The sequence below is a fragment of the Fringilla coelebs genome (assembly GCF_963513975.1).
Source record: "Fringilla coelebs genome assembly, chromosome: 1".
Lineage (NCBI taxonomy): Eukaryota > Metazoa > Chordata > Aves > Passeriformes > Fringillidae > Fringilla > Fringilla coelebs.
In genome coordinates, this window is record NC_140028.1 from 89,369,579 (window position 1) to 89,397,183 (window position 27,605).

General features: G+C 43.8%; 1 protein-coding gene across 1 annotated transcript in view; it reads right to left on the reverse strand.

Moving 5' to 3' along the window:
• The window catches only part of GFOD1 (Gfo/Idh/MocA-like oxidoreductase domain containing 1), a 71,094-nt gene extending 43,811 nt beyond the window's left edge, over positions 1–27,283 (reverse strand). The window contains exon 1 of the mRNA XM_084201186.1: positions 26,723–27,283. Within this exon, the coding sequence (XP_084057312.1) occupies positions 26,723–26,975 (253 nt within the window). The 5' untranslated portion in view covers positions 26,976–27,283. The remainder of the gene's footprint in view (positions 1–26,722) is intronic.
• Positions 27,284–27,605: the final 322 nt, after the last annotated feature.

Consider the following 27,605-nt stretch of genomic DNA (forward strand, 5'->3'; position numbering starts at 1 on the left):
ATCAGACAGAATCAGCTTTCTGCTCTGCGTTGATACAATGCCATGCACAGTACAGTCTTGCTCATGTGCCAAACATGGTCTATGGTATTATAATATGTAAAATGACAATATGTTGTATGTATGTTCCATGTGCAGATCTAATATGTGGTCACATGCATCTTCACTTTTTCTGGACACAAGTACTCTGTGTACCAAAAGAGTCAAGTCATAGAAGTGAGTGAAAAAAACACACCACTACTTTTGCTATTTGAATGTAAATCTGGAATTTTAAAGTAAGATAAATATTTTAGAGGAGAAGTACTATTTTAGTTTAGTAGCCACCCACAGAATTGGGAAACAATTGGTCTAAATCCTTGACTAATTCTTAAACTGTTTCCCAAGTACTCACAGATTCTCTAGGTTGTCTGTTGTAGAAACAGTTTTATCTGCATCATGCTTTATTTTAGGATAGCTTATTCCACTCTTCTTAAAGGAAGAAACTACACTGGTGTAAACCACCTTTATAACTAAACAGCTGCAGCACTACTGTTTCTGTTCTTGTAACTATTTTAGAATAGCTTAACAAGTGAAAGCCAAGCCTGAGTTTAGCCCGTTCACTCATAAACTTGTATACAATATCATCATATGGAATCACCACCCTGAATGAAACCATCAAGAAAGCCTACATGGATATTCCTACCTTTAATCTACCTTATCATAAGTTTCACCCCATTTTGAAGGTCAGATGTTGTAACACATTCTGGAGTCACAGACTCATAGAACAATTTGGGTTGCAAGGTCCTTAAAGACCATCTTGTTCCAGCCTCTCTGCCATGGGCAGGGACACCTTCCACTACAGCAGGTTGCTCAAAGCCCCATGCAATCTGGCCCTTGAACACTTCAAGGGATGGGGCATCCACAACTTCTCTGGGTAACCTGTTCCAGTACCTCATCACCCTCACAGTAAAGAATTTCTTCTTAATATCTAATAACACATCCTCTTTCAGTTTAAAGCACTACCCCTTGTTCTATCACTACATGCCCTTGTAAAAAGCCCCCTCCAGGTCATGGGAGCCATGCTTGGTGTTTCCCTTACACCAGACAGCATCAGACACTGCTCTCCAAGCTCAGGTCTATACTGCCAGCACAGTATGACTGCTGCATGTGCTGACACACTGGAATGAGTTTTTCTATAGCAGCAAAGGCAGTGAAACCACAGCAGCATGGAGTTTCACAGACCACAGGATGCCTGGTGACTTTGCACAGGATGTGCTGATGTCTGTGCGACTGCAGCTTCAATCATCAGCCTGGCTCAGTACGGGCATGCAGGGCACCAACTAGATATCTTTGTATCTGGGACAGCTTGGAGTTGCCAGGGCAGGAAAATAAAACTCTCACCCTGGTTTTGTTCTTGTTCTTGCTGTGCTTCCACCTTCTTTACTTGAAAGCCTGAGCCCTCAGCTGCTGTGGTCTCAAATGCTTGGCATGGAAAGCCATGTCTCCTGCTGAAAAAAATCTTGTCTTCTATGTGTGTTGAAGGGACGGAACCACACTCATATGTGGTCAAATCCATGGTACAAGAAGGCCCTAAAATGAGGCAATGGCAAAAAGCATATCCAAATCACCAATGAGAACCTTTTGCTTGTCCAGACATACAAACCAAGCACAGATTAACCAGCTCTGACTGTGCGAGATATTTTTAATCCAGCATTTTAGGTGACTTGGCAGGATTGGCAAAAGCCTGAAAGGCAAAAAGGGTCAGAAGGGAATTTTACTGCAGTGTCTGCTCAAAACTACATAAGCTCTTAGTTACACTTTTGTGGCATGCACCAGTGAAGTGGAAAGAGCTTTAGCATGGTTCACTGCCAGAACGCAAAATTAAACTAAAGAACAAAAAGTCTGCTGAAGTTTAGCATGTCTGTCTCACTCGCTAAGGCTCCTGCAACACTTAATAACCCCACAAAACACAAAAACAACAACAAAAATCTCAACCCACAATGCAAATGTTTTTTGAAAGCCTGGAGTTTTAGTCAAACTTCATCAGTCCATCAGATAAAAGATATTGCGCTTTTCTACATACCTCAAATCACCTTTAAGCACCATGACTGCACACTGTCAATAAAACAAAGCATTTGCAGTCAAACAGCTTAAAATTTACCCAAAAGCTGTGAGCAATTCTTAAAGGGTGATGTTCCTCCTTTTTACATACACATACTTATTTGTATTTTCTAAAGAAAGATCACAAAGTTACTACTTTGTTATAAAAGTAAAACGCTTTTTTTGTGAGACAAATTAGCCATTATGTACTTCAGAATCACTCCTTTGATTTAGCATTAAGCCCTTAGGAACCTATATGTGAAATGAAGCTGCCAATATACATGCTATTAAGCATTTAATTCTTGTGTTTAACCAGGAAATAATAAGCATTTATTTGCTGAAGGTCATTAGAATATTGGAGACACCACACATGTGACAGAAGTTCAAAGACAAGCTGGATCACATAATGCCACTTGACCTAAGCAATAGCAGAAAGGGCAATAAATGCTGAAATTATCTAAAATTGAACCAAAAAAAAAATTAAAAAAAGGCTCTGCCAAAGTCTTTCATGTGTCTCCTGGAAGGCAAAGACAGCAGCAGAAGTGGGGAAGCTTTACTTGTTCAGGCTACAAGCACTGAATGATGACCTTGTCCCTATACCAAAAGTTCAGCCAGCTGACAGAGTTAAGCCTGCAATGCTCACTGAAAAACAGATTCCCTATACAATGGAGCATATTATCAGATGCCAGTAGAACAATCCCCTTCAGACATAATAGAGTCTGATTCTTAAGAGAACAGAGGTCACTTCACTACATTCCCTTAAGTTTAAAACCACTTTAAAATATTTATATACTTATTACAGGAGGATTTTAAAGCATTTTTACCATAGGAGAAAATGCAGTAGCATAAATAAGATTCATATCCTCATATTCTACCAGTGAAATCATTGGGTATTTTATGCAAAAACTTTGAATAAGCAAGGAGTCTAATAATAAAAATCCCATTACAAGCTGCCCTACAGAGTTCAATATTGGGACTGATGGAGACTTCATCTTCAAACACTGATCATAAATTTCACATTTTATCATTTGCTAGGGCTCGTGTACCCCAGTAGAGGCTCAGCAGAAGGTAATGATAGCACATCTGTCTGTCCCTGACAAGAAATGCTCCTGGAGCTCTCCACAGGAGGAAAGCAAGCATGAGCATCAAAAGGTTGTTTAGGGTTTCATAAAATGCAAAAGGCTTAAACCTGCAAACCTCAATTGCCAAAGTCAAAGGTACAGCCAATGCTATTTATCAAACGCACGTATGACTCTGATTACCCCACTTTTAGGGCACTTTCACCTAAGACTTTTCACAAGTCACTTGTCTGTGAAGAACCATCTACAAAAGCTCAAAAACTCTGTTGGTTTTTTTCTCCCAGTTTTGATCTTCCTGTGTTATTGATCTCCTTGCCATTGTGCAGTCTGTTATTAGTATTTCTTCATTAGGTTAACATGCAGCTGTTAGTAATTATTTCACAGCAATCATCATGAACAGCAGCAGGATCCTGCACTGAAAGTCTCTACCATGCACACCTGTACCACTGTCAAGCACCGTGTCAGCATCTCTTCTGAAAGGCCAAACATTTTCTTCAGCTGTGTCTGCAGCTGCATTTATTCCTACTCTTCAAGTCAGGAGTGAATCTAAGACTACACACCCTGAGAAATAAATCCCTATAAATGCCAAAATTTCTTAAAACAGAGCAGGAGTCACTGTTTCAGCCCAGGCTGTAGGTAACACACATATCTTTTAAGCTCCAGAGTCATGAGAACTGGAAGGACTATGAGAAAAATTGGAAGGAAAATAATTATGCTATCCCACCACCACTACCCCAGTTTGTAATTCAACCCAGCTCAAAAAGCAAATCCAGCAGTATCCCTTATTTTACAATAATATGCTAATTGGCACAGCAATACCCTCTCTATTACCCTTGCCTCAGCACATTTTAATTACACTGTAACCTAAGTAGACCTGACTAAACACCAAAATGTGGATGGATATGCCATCAATGGAAGTGTTTGAGGGCAGGTAGGTGTTTTGAGCAAACTGATTTAGTGGAATGTGGCCCTGCCATGGCAGGAGGGTTGGACTAGCTGAGATTTAAAGGTCCATTCCAACCCATACCATTCTGTGATTCTACCAAATAGGAACAGTTTTCCACATGCTGATGATTACATGGCAAAATTCCTACTGCAGACAAAGCAAATTTGTATGTTAACATACAGAGGTAAAAGCATACAAGGTAAAAAAAGGAATTCCTAGCAAGGTGTCAGGTAACTGACAACTTGTACTCACCGTAAAGTTTTAAATTCTGTGCTCTTTACTTTAAATGTTAGTATTGTTTTTCAGCCTGACATTTCCAAGCTTAGGTCCGTGCTTGAGGATGTCAGTCTTCAAGATTAAAAAAAAAAAAAAGTGGTTTACCTCAGAACAAAAGGTCACTTTTTACCACCTCATTAAAATGTACATACTTCCACCCCAAAATCCAGCTAGTTTTCTCTGAGACAAATGCACTTCTAAAAATCAGGCTATTTTTTGTGGTTCATCAAGCCCATTGTTTCCAAAAGTAAATAGCCATTATCCTTAATGACTCAGTAATCAGTCCCTTCCCTTAAATGAAGGGCTTTGAAGGTGATAGGGGAAAGGCTGCTTAGGTCAGATAGCCTCAGTGGGAAAGAGCAGCCAGCTTTTGTGCTGTTGTATTTGCAGGAAGACTTGCTCTTGTTTTTTATATAGACAGGTTTTGTTTTGTTTCCCAAAGAGAGGGATTACAGTAACTCAAGAAAGAATTAAGAATTACCATGACACCCTTCAACAGAGTAGGAAGGGAGCACAACTTCCACTAGCTGTTAGAATGTGATAACTGACAGCGTGAAACTGGGTAAGAAACCAGAGCTCAGGAAAACAAAGTTTAAGATGTGCCCTGGGAGGGCTTCCAGATGTTAAAGCCTCTTGCTCTAGCTCCCTTCACATGGATACACATTACATTTCCCGAAGAGGGGTCCCAGCTCCCACCAAAAAGCTGTTTAGCAATGCAGACTCACACCTTTCACTGCCCTGGTATGACTCATCTGTGCGCAGGAAAATAACTCATATTGACTATATGGTAAAGCAAGCTTTGTAACTTGTATAGTCACTTGTAAAAGCAGATCTTGAGAGAACTTATACTGTATCTGTCTTGAAAATGCAGATTCTTTTTCCTCTCTCCAGTGCCTTTGAGTCACTCAAAGATGATGTTAAATCCAGTAGGATTTAACAGTAGAAAAACTCAGCATTGGGCTCTCCACTCCCACTGAAGTTAGGGTCATGGAGTTGAGCACTGCTTCTGAAAATCTCATCCAAAGGACCCAGTCCAAAGCAGGCTAATTCCCTGGACAACTAACTCATTTAGATTTATACAGACTTTGGCTTCGGCCCAGGCTACATTAGCATCCTGCAGAGCAATGTGTTTTAACAATTTACCATGCAACAGCTCTTAAAATTCTCAGCATCTCTGAGTGAGCCACAATACAGCACGTTGTTATTTAACATTATTTTCATAGCGCATACAGTGCGTTTCGGATTGTTTTCTGAGGAGCAGTGACTAAACCAAGCTGTTACTTATTATGGGCTACCTAAGAGACCAGTGTTGTCACTTACAAGGAGGGCTTGCAAGCACCAACACATAAAATGATGCATTTTCACAGGCTTTACAAAAGCACAACTCAATTCATCCATGGTTACAGGCAATTCAGTTAATAAGAAGCAGGCACACATCACACCAGCCACCAAGAGCCTTGTGGCTTGGCTCATTTCTGTCACAGGTTAGCAAGTGACTCTTATTCAGGAGCTACAGTCTACAAGAAAACATTTTATGAATTAAACTACAAATAAGTATCTGAAAGAACTCTAAGATGACCAACAACTGCATTATGTTACATTTCTTGATGCTGGTGGAATGTGTCCAGGGAAGAATAATCAAAGCTTGGTTACTGCTGGTACAATCTTGCTCTACTAAGAGAGTAAAGGGTTCCTCCATCATAAGAAGGATGAAGTCTTAAAATTGCCCTAAGGAGACAATGAGGAACTTCAATAAATGGGTTTGACTGTAGGATTTTTTTTTTTCCTGAATTTGAAATTAGTTGTTATTCAGCAATATTCAGAGTTCAGCACCATTTGTCACACAATTCAGGGTCCAGTTTCCTAAGCTGTCAGGTCTGACTAACCCATGGGAGACAGAGCTTTGTTGATAGGTGCAGAGAAGCATTAAACTGACATATTTACAAAAACTGTGAATTATACATGAGTTTCTGTATGAACCAGACAGGTTTAATGTGCCACACATTCTTCATGTATTACAGCTGGGTCTCTTACTACAACAATTGCATTTTATCATTCTGTGAATTTAAAGCTGGTGGAAGCATGAGACTGACATCTCCAGAGACTTGTACGTGCTCCTGAACAGAAGAGCAACTATGATTTCTTCCACAGCATTCATACCAGTGCATCCAACCCAGAAGGGCCAAATGCCCAAGAGAATGGGGGTTTCAGCTTCCATCCTCATGCAGCTCTCAGCCATTTTTCTGAGAAGACAACTGAGGGCATTGAGTCGGGGTGGGTAACCTAACTTCATGATGTTATGAGACTGGTCACCCATAGCACATGAAAGAGACAAAAGAAATTATCCCTCAAAACTCAGCATGCAAGGAACTTGTTTCAGGGAACCTCACCCATCATGAGGCATCACCCTAGCTACAACTTTACATATACTTTATAATGAGTTGATATAATCTGGGGAGTAAATGAAGAAATCCCCAGGGTCTAATACTACCATACTACTGTTTAATGCAATCCCATCCACTCTAGCTATGCTTCTGTAACACCCACAGCACTAACCAGACCTCTGTGCTCAGCAGGCTGCATCCACTTCTGGGTTTCCTGATGCAGCAAAATCCTGGACCTTCTTAATGCAAAACTGACATGTCATCTCACCCATCTAATATTTAAGTAAGCTTCCCAAAAGGCCACTATTTTCCCTGTGAGACTGTTCTGCCTTGACGCTGTGAGGTTCCATCTTCAGCTCAGGCATACAGAACAAATGTTCCTGTAAAGCATATGCTTAGTTTTTTAACTGGCTGCATCTGATCATCACTCTTTTTTGCCAGCTCTGAGATGCTGCTAGAAATTACCCACTTGAATGGCAAGAGCTGCTGGCAGGCTTGCAATGAATAGCCTGAGCTGCTCACTGAAGAGCTGAAAAAGAAAAACCACAGTCACTGTCTGCCCACCTATCTGACAGGAACATCAGACCCTTGTGCAGCCTGCCTTCACAGAGAGCAGAGCAGTGGGAAAGGACACCTACCACAGCCTGCAGACCACTCATAGGGGTACGGAGGGAAAGCACAACCCCTTGGTAACAGCCATTGCAAAAGGTCTGGGAAAACATCATTTTCTTGAGCATGCTTCTCTGATCCAGACAGCTCTACAGTAGTGATTGCTTACATGTTCAACATTGATTCCACAGGCCTAAATAGTTTAGATGCTCTCAGGGGTCATCTGACCACACACCAAAAGATGGACTGTGACCACAGCATTATTTTTGCTTTTTACTACACCACTGGGATATGGTTTCAGCTGGAAACTGATCTGGGGGATTATTTAGCTGCAACCTTTTCTGTCACAGTGGTCTAACCCCCAACCCATTTTAATGGCATCTGAATACAGTCCAACAGACAATATGACATCAATGCAGAAGTACAGGTATACATGAATTCTAAGAATGGAACAACAAGGATTGAAGAGAAGTCAAAGTATTAAAAACTGAGTCACATGAAAATAATGTTATTGAATTAATAAAGGACAGTATAGCCTGACTACAAAGTACCTCTTTCAGCGGAGAGATTGCTGTGATGGAATCCCCGTAAAGGAAGATATTTAAGATCAGATATATCACAGAAATATGCTGTAGAGAAAACTCTTCTCTGTCCAGGAGGTTAGTTAGGTGACCTCAACAGTTTTGCCTGTCTTGAATGGCTATGAACATAGGACAAAGTAAGAGAGCTGGTCTGTCAGTGACAAACCCAAACCTAAGTGGTTGTTTTCATAATGAATCCACAGCAGCTTATTCCAAAAACATAAGACCTGTTCTTCCAGTATGATTATGGAATGGCATGATTATGCCAGCCCTCTCTCTGAACACCTGTTTTTTCCAATGATCTGTGACTATAACACAAGAGTGCAGTCCTGGGACTAAGAACATTGTACATCTGTACCAGCTAAAATATCCACCTCTACACACTAAGTAAAACTTGGCAGAATTCAAATGACAACATTCATCTGCTCCCTGTCAGATCACAGCATTTTAGTAGGTTTTGCTCATGGCACATTAACGTTACAACTGCTGGAGACCAGTGCTTAGATGGCAAAGTAAGCAGTGGAGGATGGGAGAGGAGCAAAATGCCATTTTAGCATTGTTCCTAGAATAAAATCAGAGAGGAGAGAAGCTACTAAGGTAGTAGTCAGATGTGGAACTTGCAAGAGACTGACAAACACAGCATGAAGGAAAAGGGCAGTAGCCACCAACCAGATTCCTTTCCCTGTGGCCACTTCAACTGCTTTAAGTGCATGTTTCTATGTCTACTTAGCTTCCCTGTGACAAGATGCTTCAAGGAGAAACCACACAACACCCAGTTCTCCCACAAACACATCCCACATGAACATCATAGCTATGGGCACAAACAAGGGCAGCCCTTTCTGTTCTCCAGTCAGTTTATGGTCAGCTGAGCCAAAACCTCTCCTGCCAGATCCAGCATCATAAGCCTGTTATTGGATTTGCTGAATTCCTGCTGAGTGAGGTATGCTTTCTACAAGATTATGATTCCGAAATACACTGAAGGAGGCCACATTCAACAGCTTCTAATGAACATTACTGTTATTTTTGTCTTCTGCAAATGAGTGCAGGAGGAACAAGGATGGGATGTGCTTGAGCCCATGGGGCTAGCACACAGGTACACTGGTACGTAGGCAGCCTTTCCCTCCTGCATGGTTTCTGTGCACCCCAGACTTCTGATCCCCCATGAATGCTGTCTGACAAACAAAGCACTAACAGGCAGTAAATGAATTCATATGGGCTTCCCATAATTGCTCCAAAGTCACAGTGCAAATCAGCCTAATTGTATCAGAAGCCTTCTCTGCTCTCCACTCTGCTCTGCAAAGAGCCTTCCCAGAGGGCTAGTCAACCAGGTGAAGGAAGCAAGCACATTTCTGCTTGTCCCAGGCTGCTGGAGCAGGGCAAAGGCTCAGTTACCTCATGAATAATGCACTGTCTGTTTATGCAACTCCAGGGATCCACTTCAAATCAGCCTGTGGTCTCCGGAATTACTTTCAGCATACTTGGCCAGACTCTTTGGTAGGGAAATCAAAAAGCTGCTTTCAAAATTTTCTCTGCTCACTTGAAGCTTTCACCCCTCTCTGCTATACATAATCCAGAAGAAAGGAGACATGATTTTCTGGTCACTCCAGTTTCACGCTGGTACCACTTGGCTGACTTCAGTAGATTTACCCCTCATGTATGCTGCTGTGACACAGCGAGCTTCAAAGATGGCTTAACAGCATACAGGGATGTACCAGCAATTCAGAAATGAGTCAGGAGGAGATCAAGCTGCATGCAGTATCATCAGTGCCTCCTAAGCAGATGGTTAAGCATGAATTATCACAGAAAGGGCTAACAGAGTCTTTTCTTACTTGTTGTAGAGGTGGAATCTGAAATAATGAACAAGCAGTGTAAGAGGGAGAGGTCAAACTCATAGGGGGTGAAACTACAAGATATTCTTCCACCCTGCAAAAAAATCTTTTAAAATACTGGCTCTCATCCCAGAGGTTTGACCCCAAGGGATATGATGTCAGTATGCCAGCGCAATAGCAGAAGCAAACCTTGAAATGTAATGTCAACTCCTCCTTGTAAACCTCATCTCATCCAAAATATTTCACATGAGAAAAACTTGCATAAAGAGGAGCCAGGAGGAGAAAAACATAGCTCAACTATACAAAGTCATGCATACTGTAGACATACCCATGTTAGGAAAAGGCTGAGTTGTTCATGGGGCCAAGTCAAGCAAGTCACTAAAACAGCTACTTTAGCTTCCCCTTCCAAGCCCAGTGTTTAAAAATGTGCCACTACAGGCTGTGAACCTAGTGAGGAATGGACAACACTTTGTTTGCTTTCCCTCTACACTGGGTGTGACTGAACCACGGATCAGTCTGCAGACACTCACAAGCAATTTCTTGCCTACAAGCCACTGGTTGGAACTGCCTGGAGAATATTCAAGTACTGCATGCCCTAGGAAAGTGTCTCAGTGAAGAAGGCTGCAGGGGTAACAGCATCATTGGGACATTTAACTCTATTCAAAAAACAGCAAGTAAGTTTGAGCCCACCTAACTGCAATGCTTGCTGCAACCTGAAATACACTGCATGGGAACCACTGCCAAAGCAGCAGCATCATAGCACAGGCCAGGCTAACACACAGATCTTTACAGGCCCTCACTATGAGGGCCTGGGTGGCTTCAACTAAACAAGGCAGATGGCAGGGTTGTGACACAGAGCTGAAAGTAGCAACCAAGAGGAAGCTCTGATGGAGCTTGGACTAGTGCTGCTCCCTTTCCAGAACGTGAAGAAAAGCATCGATCTGGAGGCCCTCCTCATGAGGGGGAAAAAAAAAAAATTGAAGTTTTTACAGACTTTTTAACCCATTTTCTAAACACAGGTTGAGTTCAGGCTAGGTGACACTGGCCATCTGCCCACAGCACATTTCAGCAATCATCTTGGGAGGACAGCTCATATACCTGAAAGTATGGGAGGCTGTGGCACACACAGACACATGCCAGGTCACTTCCAACAGACCTTACCATGTTTGGCAAAAACTTCTGGAGTTACTCAACAAGCTCTTATTGAATGTCTCAAGGCTTATTGATGCTGAAATACCTATTCATCACCTCTGTTTAATAAACAAGAATTGCTAACTGTGCCTGACTTCTCTTTGCCTTCCTAATCTTCTAAAGGAAGGCTAACTTTCCATCCTTCACCATCACAGTGATGTTACCAGTAACCTGCTGCACTTGGTGCCCAAAGCATTTTCTGCCTGACCAGAATAGTTCTTGGTACCTCAGTAGGGAGTTTTCAGTGCCAGACAGGTTGCTTTATTCCTCCACTCAGCAGTCTTGATCTTTGAAGTTCATCTCCACAGGGATAGAGCCTTTACAGAGTCTTTCCCTGGAAAGTTCAAGAGAACTTGAAGAAAAGAAAGTAAAGGTAACACACTTTGTTTAACCTTTTTCACCACCAAAGCATATGGCTAGCATTTCCACTTCCAGGGAAGGTTCATTAATTCACTGCATCTTCGTATTGGAGATGTGTGACAGTTCTCATTGAAGTCAATGATATCTTCCTCCTTCTCAGTTTACCCTTTCCCAGAGTAATGCAAACCTCACTTCAAGTCCTGCTCCAGCTCTCTCCTCCCAGCTGCATCTCACTGTCAGGGGACCACCACCACCTGAGCCCCTGCAGCACATTCTAGGGGCAACTGGTGCACAGCCTTAGTGGGAGGGAGGGAGACAGAGAACAGCTCCCAGGCAAGAGGGAGGGCAGACAAGGGAATTTCAAAGTAACAAGAGCTACATCTCTCTTTCCCCTTCCATTTTTTACGAGCCTAGTCCAGAAGCACAGCCTGCTGCATTGACACTTGTTCCCTCCTGCTCCAACACTCTCCCATCCCCTCCCCTGCCAGCCTTTATTCAGCTGGCTTCCTCAGCCAAATTTGTCAGCATGATGGGGTGCCTTTCCATTTTGTGTTTTCACCTATTTTTTCCATTTCTAACAAGGGAGGCGTCTCATGCTCTGCCCTGAGAGCAGCCCCTCCCATCTTATCATTTGACTGAAACACATCCTCCTCTTCCAGGCAAATGTTATCTGAAGTTTTCAAGCAGTGTGTTTTCAAAGACAAGAAATGCCAAAAAACACCGCTCAGCCTTTTCACCACTTCCCACGAGGCTGGGCATGGCTTGCCACGTTGCTGTGACATTCAGGGAACCTGCAGCAAGTGCCTGTCTCCTGCAAAAGAGGCAGAAGGAAGACTTAAGGGTTTCTATTCCTAATACAGGACTTTAATCTCAACAGCCCATGCTACTCCCCACCCCTCATAAGTCTCTTCTTTTTTTGGCACTGTTTCTAAACAAAGCCAAACACAGACCACCAAATGTAAGAAAGTCAGCCATGCAGAAAGAAATACAGTATTATCTATCTGACTAAAATTTGCTGCTGTGCAGACAGCAGTGGCAGCATGGCCCAATTATGGCCCACTGCACATTTCCATCACAAATTCCATTCTCTTTATCCCATTCCCAGTATTTACAGCTTTTTACTCTCTGAGATAAAACCCAGCAAAAAGGCATCAGCCATAAAACAAGCTTTGCAGTAGGAAAAAAAAGTATTTGTTTGTAAAGAAAAACAGCTTGGTTGGGCCACTTCTTTCAATCTCACGGAAATGCTGAAACAATGCAAGCAACTGGGTTTGGCTTTCCATCTCTTGTAATGCTGCTTTCAGTAGAAGACCAGTTTCTGTGGAATTTTGGACAAAACAACGACTGCTAAACAGAAAGCAACATCAAACAGATGACTTTTTGCCAACAGCAGATCAGAAGGCTTTCAAGTCTTTGGGCTTCAGGCATGTGGAAGTTCCATTAGGATCACGCCTGATGCACTCCTGATCAAGCTCTCAGGGGCGAAGTCTGGAAGATTTTGAATGGCCAAAGATTTCAGAGATAGTGAGATCTTCAGGGCTGTGAATCTTTTAGCATTTAACCTTGAATGCAACTCTGCTTGATTTTTCACAGTTAGCCTCCCACCAAGTGACAGACTCCTCTGCACTGATGCCTAACAAACCCACTGCCTAGAGGACAACTGCATCTATTCCACTGCTTTACACAAAGAGAGAGAAGGACAAACTGCCCAGGGGCCCAACCCAGGTGAATAACCCCCTTCTCCCACTCTAACCCAAAACACCCACTGCTGTACTGAGGCAGTCTGGAATAAGAGCTCTGCAAGCTTATTCTGCCTGTGATCACTCACTGCTGTTGCTGTGCTTCAGATAAATGGGCTCCAACACCTCCAGCTACCAAGAGAGGTGAGAGTTTTCCCATCATTGTAAAACTTCTCATGGCAGATGTAGTAAGAACAGGAAAAAAGGAATGCCACAGATGTGTTAAAGGCCATAGGATCTGCAAAACTGAGAACCAGAGGCACACAGGAGTCCCATCCCCACCTGCTCCACCTCTAATCCCAAGGAGGAATAAAGAATGACTGCATCCATATTTTTGTGGGAAAGAATCTGAGTTACATGAGCACAGGGGGATACTGACATGAAAAAAAAAGATGAAATTCCCCTAGGAAATGTAGAGGTAGATCTCAGACTGCTCCACACAGGCCTTTTTTTCTGGTTTCCATGTCTGAAAAGCAACAGGCCAGTTGAAATCACTTTAATCCTACCAAAATGAACATTCGACCATAAATACCTAAATTTTCACTATCTTGTGCCTTGTGAAGCAATTTAAAGTTACTTGAGCCTCCAAAAGAAGAAGAAACAAGATCCAAGACTGAAAATTACAGGCATTTTGAATTATATATTTGCCAGTTTCTCTATTTAAAGCACGTAAGGCTTGATGTTCCTCACATCATCCACGGCATTTTAATTAAGATCCTAACTATTGTCCACACCAATTTATCTCTCACAGTCTTGTAAATGACAGGTTTAGAGATTGGGACAGTAGAGCTGTGTTAAAACAGAACAGAGGCTGATGCTACACAATTCTCCCATCAGAGTTACAGAGTTTGTCCTAGTCCAAGATGGATTTTCTGACTTCTCTTCCTCTCTGGCCATATTTTAAACGAAGAAACTACCCCCACTGTTTGCTACCAGAAAACTGAAGCAGCACAATTATCCATACTAATTTCCCTAAAACTAGTTTCAGGCCCTGACAGGCTTTATGGTGCCAGATCAGCCTGGGAATAAAAGAACAGATAATGAGAAAAAGACAGACCGCCAAGGTGATCTTATTACTACAGATATATATTCCATGAACAATACTAATTTATAAATTAATATATTTTATTTGCTGGCAGGATTGGAAGAATGTGACACTCTCGTTTTTTCCTGCAGCAGCAGCTGCAGCAATTTCACAAGCCTATTGCTACAGCACAATCCCATCAGAAGTTTGTTCTAGAGGTTTTTCAAACAAAGACAAAGAATATATCTCATCCCACTCACGAGAGTACAGTCCCTATGATCTGCTTGTTTCCTACAGTCTTCCTAGCTGCAAGCACCACATAATGCACATGGAATGCAGGTTAACATACTAAGACCAGAAAGACAATTATAAAAACCTAGATGTGTCCATCATCCTGGTCCAGAGCTGCAGTGCAAAAAAAAACAATATTCTCTAGGAGTAAAAAACCAGTTTCCTGTACTTCTCTGCTGTTAATTCTTTGATGCATCCTTTTCAATAAAGAAATGTAAAAGTAATTCCTCCCCAAAGTAAGCAAAAGCCTCAAAATCCAGCGCTTTGTCATTAACCCAAAGAGCACATGAGGCCAATTAATAACTCACTTGTTGCATTACATTTAAGACTCTTCAAGAAAGCCTTACATTATTTGCCAAAACCTGATTTAGCAGTTAGAGCATCATCCCACAGTTTTCTGTCAGGCACCAAGGAAAGGAAATCTTTTCTAATGCCTATTTATTTATTTACCACCTCGTTGAAAAGCACTAACACTCATATCTACTAGAAAGACATCATTCATGATTCTGTACAGTGCAATTCCATCTAGTGCAAATTCCCTGTAAGCACAGGGAATAGTAAATGCAGCTCCAGCAACTACCAGCACCCTACTCACTTTCACCCAGCACTATCAAATGATTCTGCACAATGCAAGAGGCCATACACAAGAACTCTACAGGCTGAAAAAATGCCCAGACATGAAATTACAGATATTTTTTGATATTTCATTCAAGCACTCCTAACAACAGCTGCAAATCTGAACTTGTTCATATCAGCTTGAGCTGATACTCGAGGTTGTATTTGCAACCAACATTACAGATATCTATGTTTCTCTCTGTCTTCCAAAACAGCAGTTGCTCAAGTCAGCCCAAAAAGGCCCTGCCCATCTGCTAAAGAAAGGGGTTTCCCAGTGTGCAGAAAGCCATAACAAATACTAAAGAGAAATTCCATACTTCATAAAAAATAAATACACCAGTCTCCCAGCTGCTGAGCCATTGCTGCTCATAGTTGCTTAAGATTTGGGTTTTTTTGTAGCACCTGTTAGACAAACCTCCAACACTGGAAAGCTGATTACTGACATTAATAACCCACAAAATATTCAGTGCCTCAAACAGTCCTTGCAATTCCTTGACAAGCTGCCCTGTATACGTTAAAAAGAGACACCAACAAGAACAGCAGTAGAGGTTAATGTGCACTGTGAACCAGGTTACTCTGCACTCTCCCCAGTCCTCTCTTCCCACCCTGATTTTCAAGTCCCAGCACAACCATCCAGGATAAAGCCCCAACCAGAGTGACAGCGACTGGTCCTCCTCCAGCAGCTCAGATGTGCTTCCTGTGATGATCATCCTCTCAACAGCATTCAGCTGCAGCAGGTGCCACAGTGAAAGAGAAGAGCAGATCTCAGAGACCTCACCTACTGCCCCTGCCACCAGCTTCCACTCAAACTTCAGCCAGTCTCTTCATTTCCCTCTGCCCTCTCATCCCTGGTCTGTAGTTTTGGGTATTAGGAGGATGAAACCACGTTCAGGAAGGCAAGTAAGTGTGATCTAATTAAAACATACAACCTGTGTTATAGAGAATGGAAGCTCAGGACAGCAGTTCTCAGGACAGGCTTAATTCTCATCAGACCACTCTTGCTCAGAGCAAACAGGAGTCTCACCAAACACACAACAAGGGTATAGTGGAACAATTTTATCCCCACCTGACATGTAAAGGGTCAGGTCCCTTTGCACACAGATGGAAGCAGGTGTGGTCTCAGCAGCTGCCAAAATATCTGTGCACATCATCAGGCCTTGTGAAGGACCATCTTCAGCTACTTGAACAAATCTGTAATTTCAAACAACGACAACCACAGTACCACCACAATTAAATTCATATGACAAGCTGAGAGACAGCACTATAATCAAAGGCATAAATAAGTCTGCTAGACAGCATCAAATCTCACAAGCAAAGAGAACAGCATTCATGAGGCAGAAGCAAGATGGCTTGTGAACACAATTTCCTCATTTCAGGCATACAGTGCGTCAAAGTATTTTTTCCCAATGGCTATGTGGCAGAGTAAAAATTATATTCAGAATTACATTTCAGGTCCATGGTTCTCTCAATCTACGTCAACAGTCACAGGCCATGTCCACACATACTCTGGCTGGTTTAGCAAAGATGTCACCCCTGCAAAACAAGCATCTCATGACACAGATTTTTAAACAGAATTCTTCAGTAACATGAATTTAAAATTCAGGACACTCTCATGCATTCAGATAACACTGTATCCACAAACTAGTCTCAGGGAGTGCTGCTTAGCACTCTGCCTGAGAAGAAAGTCTTTATCAAAGCATCTCATACTGTTTAACCACAAAGCATCCTTCCCAGCACTAAACTGTCAAGTTCCTTCAAGGCAAGCAGCAAATCACAAAAGAGTTCTGCAAGCTCTGTCACACTCATTTAGCAATAGATTTTTGTAGGCTATGGCTAAGGTATCTATGCACCTCTGCTCCAAACATTTTCCATCTTATTTTTCATTCCTGCAGACATGCTGCCATAAATGCTACAGAAACACAACTATATAGAGCGATAGAATTGCACAGACACAGCTACATCTTCAGATTTTTTTATAAACTGGTAAAAAAGCTGTTTGCAAGCAAAATCCTAGCTACATGAATTACTGTGCCTTACAAATATTCTCTGTAAGAAATCAGTGATTTTTGTCTTCAAGAGTACTACTTGTAATCAAAGGTTTGCAGAACTGTGTCCCAAGACTCCCACCAATCATTTCCTAAATTGACAGAGATGTCTTTGCTGAGAGGACACAGATCTGCAAAGCCAGGCCCCTCTCCCTGAGGCACATTTGGTTTTTCTTTTGAGCCACAATGTGCTCTCAATAATGTCATCATAAATTTCAACTATTTCCTTTGATCCAGTAGAGCTTTAATTACATTTACAGTGGAGCAAGCACAATCAGAATCAAAGCTTTTACATACAACTTTGAGGCACACTTCTGGAATTTATTTTGATGCACACAAGCTTAGCTGCAATTGTTTCAGATGTTCTCCCAGCTATTTTCTTTCCCCTTTCCTATCCCCACATGAAAACACTAACAGTCGCATTGTCTTTTATGGGCTGAGGAAGTGAAGGAAGGGGAGGGACTTCCAGGAATTTTTAATTTATATATTTTTCACTTTAACAGGTTTTTTAGATTTTTATACATATATCAAACTATATGTACAGACACCAAGATAAAGAATTTGGAGTACTGAGCCCAGCCCTTGGTTCCACATTTTTAAGCAACATCACTAAAGCACAGCAAGGGTAATTACTATTTTATAGTTCTCTCTCCTTGCTTGACTCCATTTGGATTTTGAAAAGCTCTCTATATTAAAGCTTCTCATTAGCCTTGTGAAGCCCGGTACCCTAGAAACAGTATTTAATTCAACCATGCCCTCCCTTCTGGGCATTTCCTGGCAAAAAATTGCCAGTTGGAATAGCTGAAGACAGCCAAACATTCACTGCAAGGAAGTGCCAAAACAAGGGTCTTTATTGCTGATAAAAGCCATGGAAACATCAGAATGCAAAACAAAGGTGCTGCCTTTTTTTCACTTCCATCTGTTTCACTAAAGCTGTGACTGCTGCTGTGATGGAATTGAAGGCACCAGTTTTCACCCTGAGATAAACTCTAGCACAGTAGCAAATGACAGAAGCAATTTTACTCCCAGTGTTAAATCACTATGTTTACTCTTACATTACTACCAAGCAAGTTGCTCGCACCATGTTCTCATTTTCTGTGCTCTTCACCATGCTCATACTCAGGAGTTAGGCCTGACAAAAAACAAACTTTTATCATTAGCTCTGGCTATGCTAAGGTCTGTTTCTAAAGGAGAAAGAGGATAAACTCTCAGCCTCCACAATTCCCTGTAACTCCTGCTACTCTGCAAGTCAAACTTGGGTATAAATAAGATCTGGTGTTTATGATATCTGGATGCCAGTTCCACCACCTGGAAGTGCAGCTATCCCAGGCACCCACAGCACCCAAGGACAATTACACTTTTACACTTGCCAGGTGGATGAGCCTTGTCTGGTCTGTGCAGGGCAGCAAGGTTCATCCTCCTCTGCTCTTCACCACATTTTCAGCACAGCCAGCTCTTGAACAAGCACAGAAGTTTGGAGACCTTTTGGAGACTTTTGTTCAAAGGTCTCCAAACTCACAATGACCCAAAAGCTGAACTGAATTCCTCACAGAGTGCGTGACCCATCTTTATGCAGAGCACAGCCATACCCACACACCTAGAGCTGACTATACCTGTAACACAGATACACCAGTGCCAGCTGAACACACAAAAGATGTATGCAACTGACCACTTCTGCCTGCAAAGGAGCAGGAATAACCTGTACCACAGACAGGTGCCACTGTGCTAGCAGAACAGTGCTCATGCCAAGTCACATCAGCTGGACTTCTAATGACCACACAGCAATTACTGCATTAAAGAAATCCTACCCCTCACAGTCAAAATTACACTGGTGCAAAAATCTACGTGCAGACCAGGCCTTAAATCCATTTAGGAAACCTACACAAGGGATTGTGCCTCTTTTAATTATATAGCATTTAAATAAATTTGTTTAAATCAAGACTTAAGACCTGAAGTAATTTTTTGAAGGAGTGTGGTTTTGTTGCCTGCACGCATGCTGACCTTGCAAATGAAGTCACTGGCTTTGACAGCTCACTCTTAGGAGCTCAGAGTTTGTTACATGGAAAACAAACAAAAAGCAGTAGGGTAAACACTTCTGCTTCAGCGGTTTGAAGCAACAAGAACAATTCATAGCCACTAGAACTAATGCTGTGGCAAACAGATATTAACAGTGGAGGGGGTTGTTGCATTGCAGTGGCCTGTGAAAAACACCCATCTTGACCATCCTGGAAATTTAAATCCATTTTCATTCCTGGTGCTCTGCCATCACCACAGCACAATGGGCAAAATCTACTGCACATATGAATTAAAGGACAGAAAGCTGCAATATGCTCTACACAATTTACCTAGTTTTCAAACAAAAGCAGATAGAACAACATGTTTATTATCTTGCAGAGCTTTTACTCTGCCTCCATCAGGGGTTGTGCTCAACTATCCATGTTTGGAGCATACAGCAAACCTCGGTCACTTCAGGCATAAGAGGGCTTTAAGAAAAAAAAACAACAAAACAAACAAACAAAAGAGAGAAAAGAGGCAATAATGGGAAGTGTGAAAATCCAGTCATTTTATTTGTTCAACATATTTTCCCTTCTCTGCATTTACCTACATATTCTTCCTTTATTTATTATTTAATATTCTTTCAAAATCTGGAACAACAGAAGCAGCTTGCAAGTCCTTCCTTTTATCTACTTGCACCACTGAACACTCAGCAACTCAAGTCCCTAAAACCAAGCAACAAGACAAAGTCACAGAGGGATCAGACAGCTCAGTACCACAGCAGGCCATCACAGTGGCCACTGTCTGTCAAGAATGAAGGCACAAAGCAATGCAAGAAAGAATAACAACAACAACAATAATAAAATCTGTCTTCCGATGTTTCCCATGTGAGCCAAGTGCAATAATTTACTCTATAACTTAAATAATTACAATACTTAGCCTGGGCACAGCTCTAGCAGTATTAATACAGCTTTTATCAATACCTTCTCACATCTTCTCATAGAATCAAGCTATGTGGCACATTTTCTGTTTGTGCAACAGCACAGATGTGCCATTTTAACAAAAATTTAAAAAACAGCTGCACAAGATATTGCCTATGTGATAGTCACTGTACAAACTGGGCCATCAAGTGAAAAACAGAAAGAGATCCTCACTAGCACAGCCACAAGGCTAGAAATGCACTCTACACCTTTAGCACCAACACCTGCTTTATTCATGGGAGATATTTTACTACTTCCAGCCCTTTTTTACTTAACTCACACCAGTCAAGTCTTCTTCAGCCATGCCAGAAGCCACGCCCCAGAGAGCTACTTACCTCTTACCTGCCTGCAGCACCAAATCGAGATATTATTGTGCTGCTAATGCTGGTTTGTCACTGTTAGCACTGACAAGGGTGCCCTGAGAGGACCTGTGCTGAACACAGCCCTGGTGTGCACCAGTCTTTGAACAGGTGAGTTTTTCCAGCACCAGTGATAGTAAAGAAAAAAAAAAGCTGCATTTACCACCATTGCTAACACAACGTAAGAGCAGAATAGCACAACAATAGTGTTCAAAGCACACTGAAATGATAAAGATCATAAGGACTTGCCTACATAAAGATTTACCAAAAAAAAGAAAAACAGACAGCAGCAGCCCTGACACATGCATTAAAAGGAAGATTTCTTTTCCAAGCATCACCCCCAAGTATGGGCTCTGCCTAACAAAGCATGACAGATCAAATCAAACACTGGCAGAGGTCAGCATTGCTCTCATTTTCATCACTTCACCATGCCAAAGGTCAAAGCCCCCAGCAGTCAAGCAGATGAAGAAGGGTGTCTGTGCTCTGGCACATTTTATCATTTAAATCACAGGGAGAAGTGGAGCTGCTGAGGGCCTGGGCTGCCATTTGTTTCAACCAAACACCTACAGTGCACAGTGAAATGTGACCACGGACAAACCCAACAAACTCGAGAGAGGCTGCTTTCCACATCTGCCCTCCTCCAGCTGAATGGGCCAAGGCTACACCTGCAGGCAACCTGAGGAGACTCAGCCCAACCCACTTCAGTTACCCACACTGGTCTGGAGACAGCATCCTGGGATCCTCAAGGCCAAGCACTCTGTTTAAATAGGGAAAAAATGCAGCAGCACACACTGACCCGACTGGACGCAGCATCGCAGTAGGATCTTCATATCTAGCACTGTTTAAAACAACCTCTTCCATCACAACTGGCTTTTAGGCTAGGCAAATTTGAATGTGTCATCACAGCATGAGCTCAGCACCCCAGTATTCCAAGTCTGGTCCATTCTGGGCTCTCAATCCTCTTACCAGTGCAACAATAGAACTACTATTGGCTACTTTCACACAGGAGAGAGCAATTGGGGAAAAAAAATGATGACACACCTTTGATTTGAAGGTCATGAAGGAAACAAGAGATGGAGGGTTTTCTGGTTTTTTATTATTATTTTTATTAGTTTTGTTTTTAAGCCTGAACACTGGTCTTTTTACCTCAACTGTCTCAGAGGCCCAATATCTCTGAAGGAATTTTACAGGAATAATACTGTCATTAAAGGTCTGCTGTACTGAGAGAAAAAGGTCAATGGAAGAGTTAGATGCCATTTTCTGTGGTATAGCTTCCTCACTTGAGTAGAAAGATGACGTCCAGCCGACTGCCAGCAGGCTCTTTGGCCTGCCTTTTCAATAAATGTAAAAAAAAAAGGCGTCACAGCCTTTGCTAGCTCTGCTGATTAAAGACAGACAGCACTTCATCTGACTTCTTTTACACTAAGATGACCATAATTCACATTTAATATGCCGCAAAGTCATCTGCCTTTCAAGCACAGGAGCTGAAAGGAGCTGTTCTGCTGAAAGTCACTGCTGTTAGGTCAAATTTAAACTCAATATTACAGGACAGAAATTACATTGCTATTAATAATAAATAGTCACAACAATGTTTTCCCTTAATAGGGCATGTCTTACTCAAGAATCCTAATGGTTTATAAACTCTGGACAGAGTTTTATCCACTGCTATAACCCTAACTTCTGCCTAATTTGCATGGGTGCAGAACAGTGTAGAAATTAATTAGAGATTGCATCAGATCTGTAAATTACTTCACTGCAGCTTGATGTTCTCCTCCCACCTCAGAGAGAGATGCAGCAATAATATTGTTGGTGCTTTAACAAGGAGTTCTCACAAACACATTTTGGACAGCAGGCCTATACTGCACGCCTGTGTGGTGCCAGTGCTTCCTGTGAAGGGGTGGGAAGGTAAGGATCTGAGCAGTACTATTTATGTTCCTCTCTAAATAAAGATGCTCCCTCATGACCACGATCAAGTATAGAAGAACTACCAATCAGCAAAAAACTTTAAGTGCTGCTTAAGAGGAGCAGCTTCTGGAGGGCTGGGAAAATCATACTCTGCGTAGTCCCCAGGCAGAATGGACTCCTACCATGCACTACTCCAACATAAACATTTAAAAAACTAATACTACATAGACATGGCTGCAAACACGTGCAAGTAAATACTCAACACACGGCTCAGTGTTCCTGTCCTTAACTTGGGATAAAAGAGTAAGCAAAACAACTGTAAATAGAATCAAGGATAACATCTCCAGAGATACCCTAAACATCTGGTACTTGAGTCTTCTCAAAAGCAAAACATTTGCTCCCCAGAAACACTGCATTGTGGAGCTCAGGAATAAGTTCTCTTTATCCAAGCTGACTTGAGGCAAACACCAAGAGGACCAGGCACATGGAAACATCTGTGCCTTCAAGATGAAATGTCACCAAGGTCTTCTCAGAACCACACGCAGTAAATCACTTCACCTGATGTGGCAGCTACTCAGTCTCACAAAGCAAGTGTTTCAGTCAGGATCTGAAGAATGTCATATCTAATTGACTGAGGAGGGATTACACGGGGAAAAGTCATGTGCTGACAGTTTTGAACTAGGTGGAGGCTCAAATCATACCATCTGTACTAGCAGCTCTTCTGATGCTGGGCACAAATAGGCGACATATTTCATTCCTCTATGCAAACACCTCTCCCCTGCCTGATCAGGCTTGGGATACGACTGTACTACTGAAGCGTGCAGGGAGGAGAAAAGAGGACAACTTCTAGCAAACACACTGAATGTTTCAGTTCAGCGAGAAGGGAAACCACCCCTATGCAACAGCAGCATAATTCTCAATGCTTACCTTAACATTCAGCCACTGATCTTTCTTGACCATCAAGCAGCAAGTCAGTCAGGACATCAGTTTTGTACTATGCTCCAGAGAGCAAATATAAAGCAATAATAAAAACAGCTCCTAAGTGAGCAGGACAGACCAGGGGCAAGAAAGGGAAAGGGTCAATGAGGCCCATTTTGTAGAAGCAAACAAGGAATTTGATTCCTTTTATCCAGAAGTGACAGAGGTCATCAGCATATTTCACATAAAACACCCCGGGTTTTATTTGTGCTTTTGGTCACTGTTCAAACCAGCCTAGTTTCCAATTCTCTCCTGATTTCTCAGTTGGTTCCAAAGACTTGCCCAACATTGATCCTACTCCTAAAAAATCTACCATAGAGTCAGATGTAGCTCAGGAACCTGTTTCTAATAGAGATGGGCAGCAGAGGCTTAGAGGAAAAGCTAACAAGGCTAGTTTGAAGCTTTAATTCTCCCAGTTTCTCCCCACAACAGCTGCCAGGAAGCCACCTTTTGGAGACTTCCTCAGCTGGGGCCTGTATTCATACATTTCTGTTTGAACAGAAACTGATGGGCCACTGTGCCAAAAACACATTTCAAGCAGCAACATACTCCATGTCAGGTGCATCAGTGGAAACAAAACAACTGAGTCCTTCCTGCTGAGTGGCCAGAGTTAACCACAGCTGTGGGGACACCTGTTTCACCCCACCTTCACCTCTGGAGTCTGCATCAGGAATAGGCCAGACAGGACTTAATGTACTGCAAATTCACAGGGTAAATTCAGCTCTAGATGGGTGATGGAAACATCCCCAACTGCTTCCTTGGGCTTTCACTTTTTAATAATGAAACTTCACCAAATGAGAACACAGCTTTGGCAAACAAGACCATTTAAAATAAAACAGGGGTTCCAAAGAAAAGTTGGTCCCTGTCTCTTCCCAGGCCAGACATTCCCAGGCCAGACATTCACTCTGTAATAGAGAAGCCAGATACACATGTTATTAACAAGCAACTCATGATTTCTCAACCTCTTCTACTGCAATGCAGGACATGATGCTTAGACCTCCTGAAACCTCTATCTGCAAAGCCTCTGGTATCCCCATCTACATCCTAACACTAGCTGCTACATAATATTTTTCATGCGAAATTTCAAGAGTAAGGAATGTTTTTCCATCATTTGCTTTCCTCAGTCTATACAACATTGCCCCTGTTTACCAGAGACTTCTGAACATCCCACTTAATTGCAGTCCCTCCCACAAACCAGAAAATCCATTGATTAAAGCAAAATAATCTCTCCAGGGCACAGCAGTTCCCAAGCCATGAAGGGCAAGCAGGACCAGGAGACAGAGCTGCCAGCAGAGAGATATTTCTCTCAGCAGTTTGGGAACTGCTCTCTGGCTCCCTGTTCACACCTATAAGAACATGCAAGAACTTTCATTGTTATAGACCCAATGTCCGTATTAAAAAAAAAAATTAAGAAAATTTACATCTGAGATAACTGAGAGAGGAGCTATTTGTAGTCCAAGACATATTTCTTTTAATAATCTTTTAAGTAAAACACTATTTAAAAAATGATCAGATGTTGCACATGATCATCTTGTAACCTGTTTAGTTCCTGTTTAATGACCATTCCATGCATTTTTACACAAACTTTATTACCCCTACAACATACAAATAATAACTGCTGGGGAAAGGGAGGAACCCCTTTAACTAGAGGTGAAAGGGAATCAAGAATTGTGGTGTTCTGAAAAACAGGGAGAAAACACCTTTTTTCCTGCTCTGGTCTGTTGCTAGCAGATTGCATCAGCAAGTTACCATTAACATCTCAGCTACTTCAATTCATAGAACCATTCATGAATTCAACTCAACATTTTTCTTCTTTAATCTGCAAATATTCAGAGAAGGACAAAACATTATTACTTTATTATGCTAGGTATGTGTCTGGCCCTCTGAGAGAAAGCAATTGTGTTTCTTTATTATTTCAGAAATGTTGTTCTTCTAACAGATGCCTTGTGTCTGCCTGAAATCTCATGGGACTCTACCTCTAAGAGCACAAGGCAAGCCTGGACGCTCCCATGAGCAACACCTGCAGGAAGAGTGTGTCACAGGAAAACTGACACAATTGTCACCAAATTAATGTGTGTCAAAGGTGGAACCTTGTCACATTATTCTGTCTTTTATATGTGTTTTATATGCCTCCAGAGAGGGGACAGCCACAACTTCTCTGGGCAACCTGTTCCAGTGCCCCACCACTCTCATAGTGAAGAATTTCTTCCTAATGTCAAATCATTCACATATCATTATGGCAAGCAAGTCAGGCTTCTGGTGCAAGTGTAGCATCTTCAGGAAAAAGTCAAGTGTATTATAAAAGAAAAGCAAATGTTCTGACTTAAAGAACAAGCATTTCCAAGTACAGAAAGTAACACTGAGTAAAGATTCCAGACAAATGCCTACGCTGTACTTGAGGCAGGATTTTTTCTGTAGGTACTGACTTAATTTCCTTAATTGCATAATTTCAAATGTTGAAAACACTAGCTGGCTGTAATATTAGTAGCATTTGAATGGTGACTAATTCTAATGAGTATGCTAGTAGCAATTTAACACTACGACACACCACACACATTTATGAGGCTGAGAGCGATAGCAATCGCCCTGGCTCATAAACCTACATGCTCTCTGCGACGACACCTCACAGTTTTCTCCTCTCATTTTCACCTTTTGTCATCTATATTTGAGGGGACAAATTAAAATTCCTTTACTGCAGAGGGTGCTTCCGCTTAAATCCGTGGGAAAGCCAGCGTCCGAGGACCAGAGATCCCGAAGCTGGCAGAGTAAAGCCCAGACTTGCGCTCACACAGGAGAAAGCGAGACACGGCCCGCTTTCGCACGCCTGAAACCAGAGCAGCTCACCACAGTGCATGCCTACTTTTTCAGTCCCTCCTTCCCTTTGTACGTGAGCTTCGCTAAGCGTTTCCTCTGCTATCACCGCTTCCTGCCTCTCTCTTTGGCTCGCAGCTGGGGTCCCGGGGGCAGCGCGGACACCCGCGCCCCCCGAGCAGCGCGGGCGCGATGCTCGGATCCCCGCTCCCGGGCCAGGCGCGGATGGGGACCGGCGGGCGGGATGGTTATTTCCTCCCTTTTACCGCGACTCCTTTTTACCACGACACGGGTGACACCTGCTCCCTCCTCCCGCACCCTCGGGTGTCAGGCCCGGCCCTGCATAGGCTTGCCCGAGCATCGCGGAGGGGCGGGTCCCCGGTGTCGAGGGACCTCGCCGGCGAGGACCGGGGATATGGGATGTCACACCGAGCTGCCGCAGCGCCATCCCCCGCGCCCCGCCGGTCCTCGGCCTGCACCCGCGGCTCGGCCAGCCCCTCTCCGGAGACACGGGGCATAGGGAGGAGTGCTGAAGAGTAAGGCGAAGGCAAAACTCCGCGCTGAGGGGGGAGGTTCAATTCCATTCAGCCCGAAGAGAGCGCGAATCCCGAGCCCGAGGCGGGGTCGCCCCCCGGCCGCCCGCACTCACCCAGAGTCTTGACGGCGACCTGCCGGGTGAGCGGCGGCGGCAGGTTGACGCAGACCAGGTCGACGTCCTGGTGCAGCAGCACCTCATCGATGCGGCTGGTGTAGAAGGGGACGCTCATCTCCTTGGCCAGCTCCTCCGCCTCCTCGGGCGTGCGGCCCCACAGCGCCTTCACGGCGAAGCCCTCCGCCTTCAGCAGCGGCACGATCACCCGAGCCGTCAGCCCGGTGCCGAACACCCCCACCCCGGGCAGCATGGCGGCGGCGAGGCGGGTGGCACGGCGAGGCGAGGCGCTCCCTCCTTCTCTCAGCGGGGAGAGGGAGGCAGCCCCCGCTCGATACCGCTACTGCTGCTGCTGCTGCCGCCGCCGGGGCCGGGACCAGCCGCCCCCCGCCTCAGCAGCGCCGCGGCCGCCGGCTGCCCCGCCATGCCCCCACCATCACACAGAGCCCCGCGGCGGCGCCGGCGCTGCGCTCCCTTCGGCGGACGCGGGGCGCGCAGGGGCGACCGCCCTTCCCCGGGCGGCGGCGCGGGCTCAGTACCGCTCCTCTGCCATGTTCGCCGGCGCCCGCTCGCCGCCGGGAGGGCGGCGCGTCGCTGTCACCTCCCGGGTGTTCCTGCACCGCCCGCACCGCCCCCGCCGCACCATTGGCGGCCGCCCGCCCCGGCACCGCCCCGCTGCCGGCACCGGCGCCGCGGAGCGCGCCCTGGCAGCGGTGGGAGCGCCCGGCCGGGCCGGCGCGGAGCGGCGCCGCCCGGGATGCGGGACGAGGTGCAGACATCGGCCACAGGTGCGCTCCGCGGCACTGCCGGGGCTTGCCGTCTGCCCGGCGGGTCGGTATCGGGGCGTCTCCGGAGACGGCCCTCCTTCCCCCACCTCTCCCCC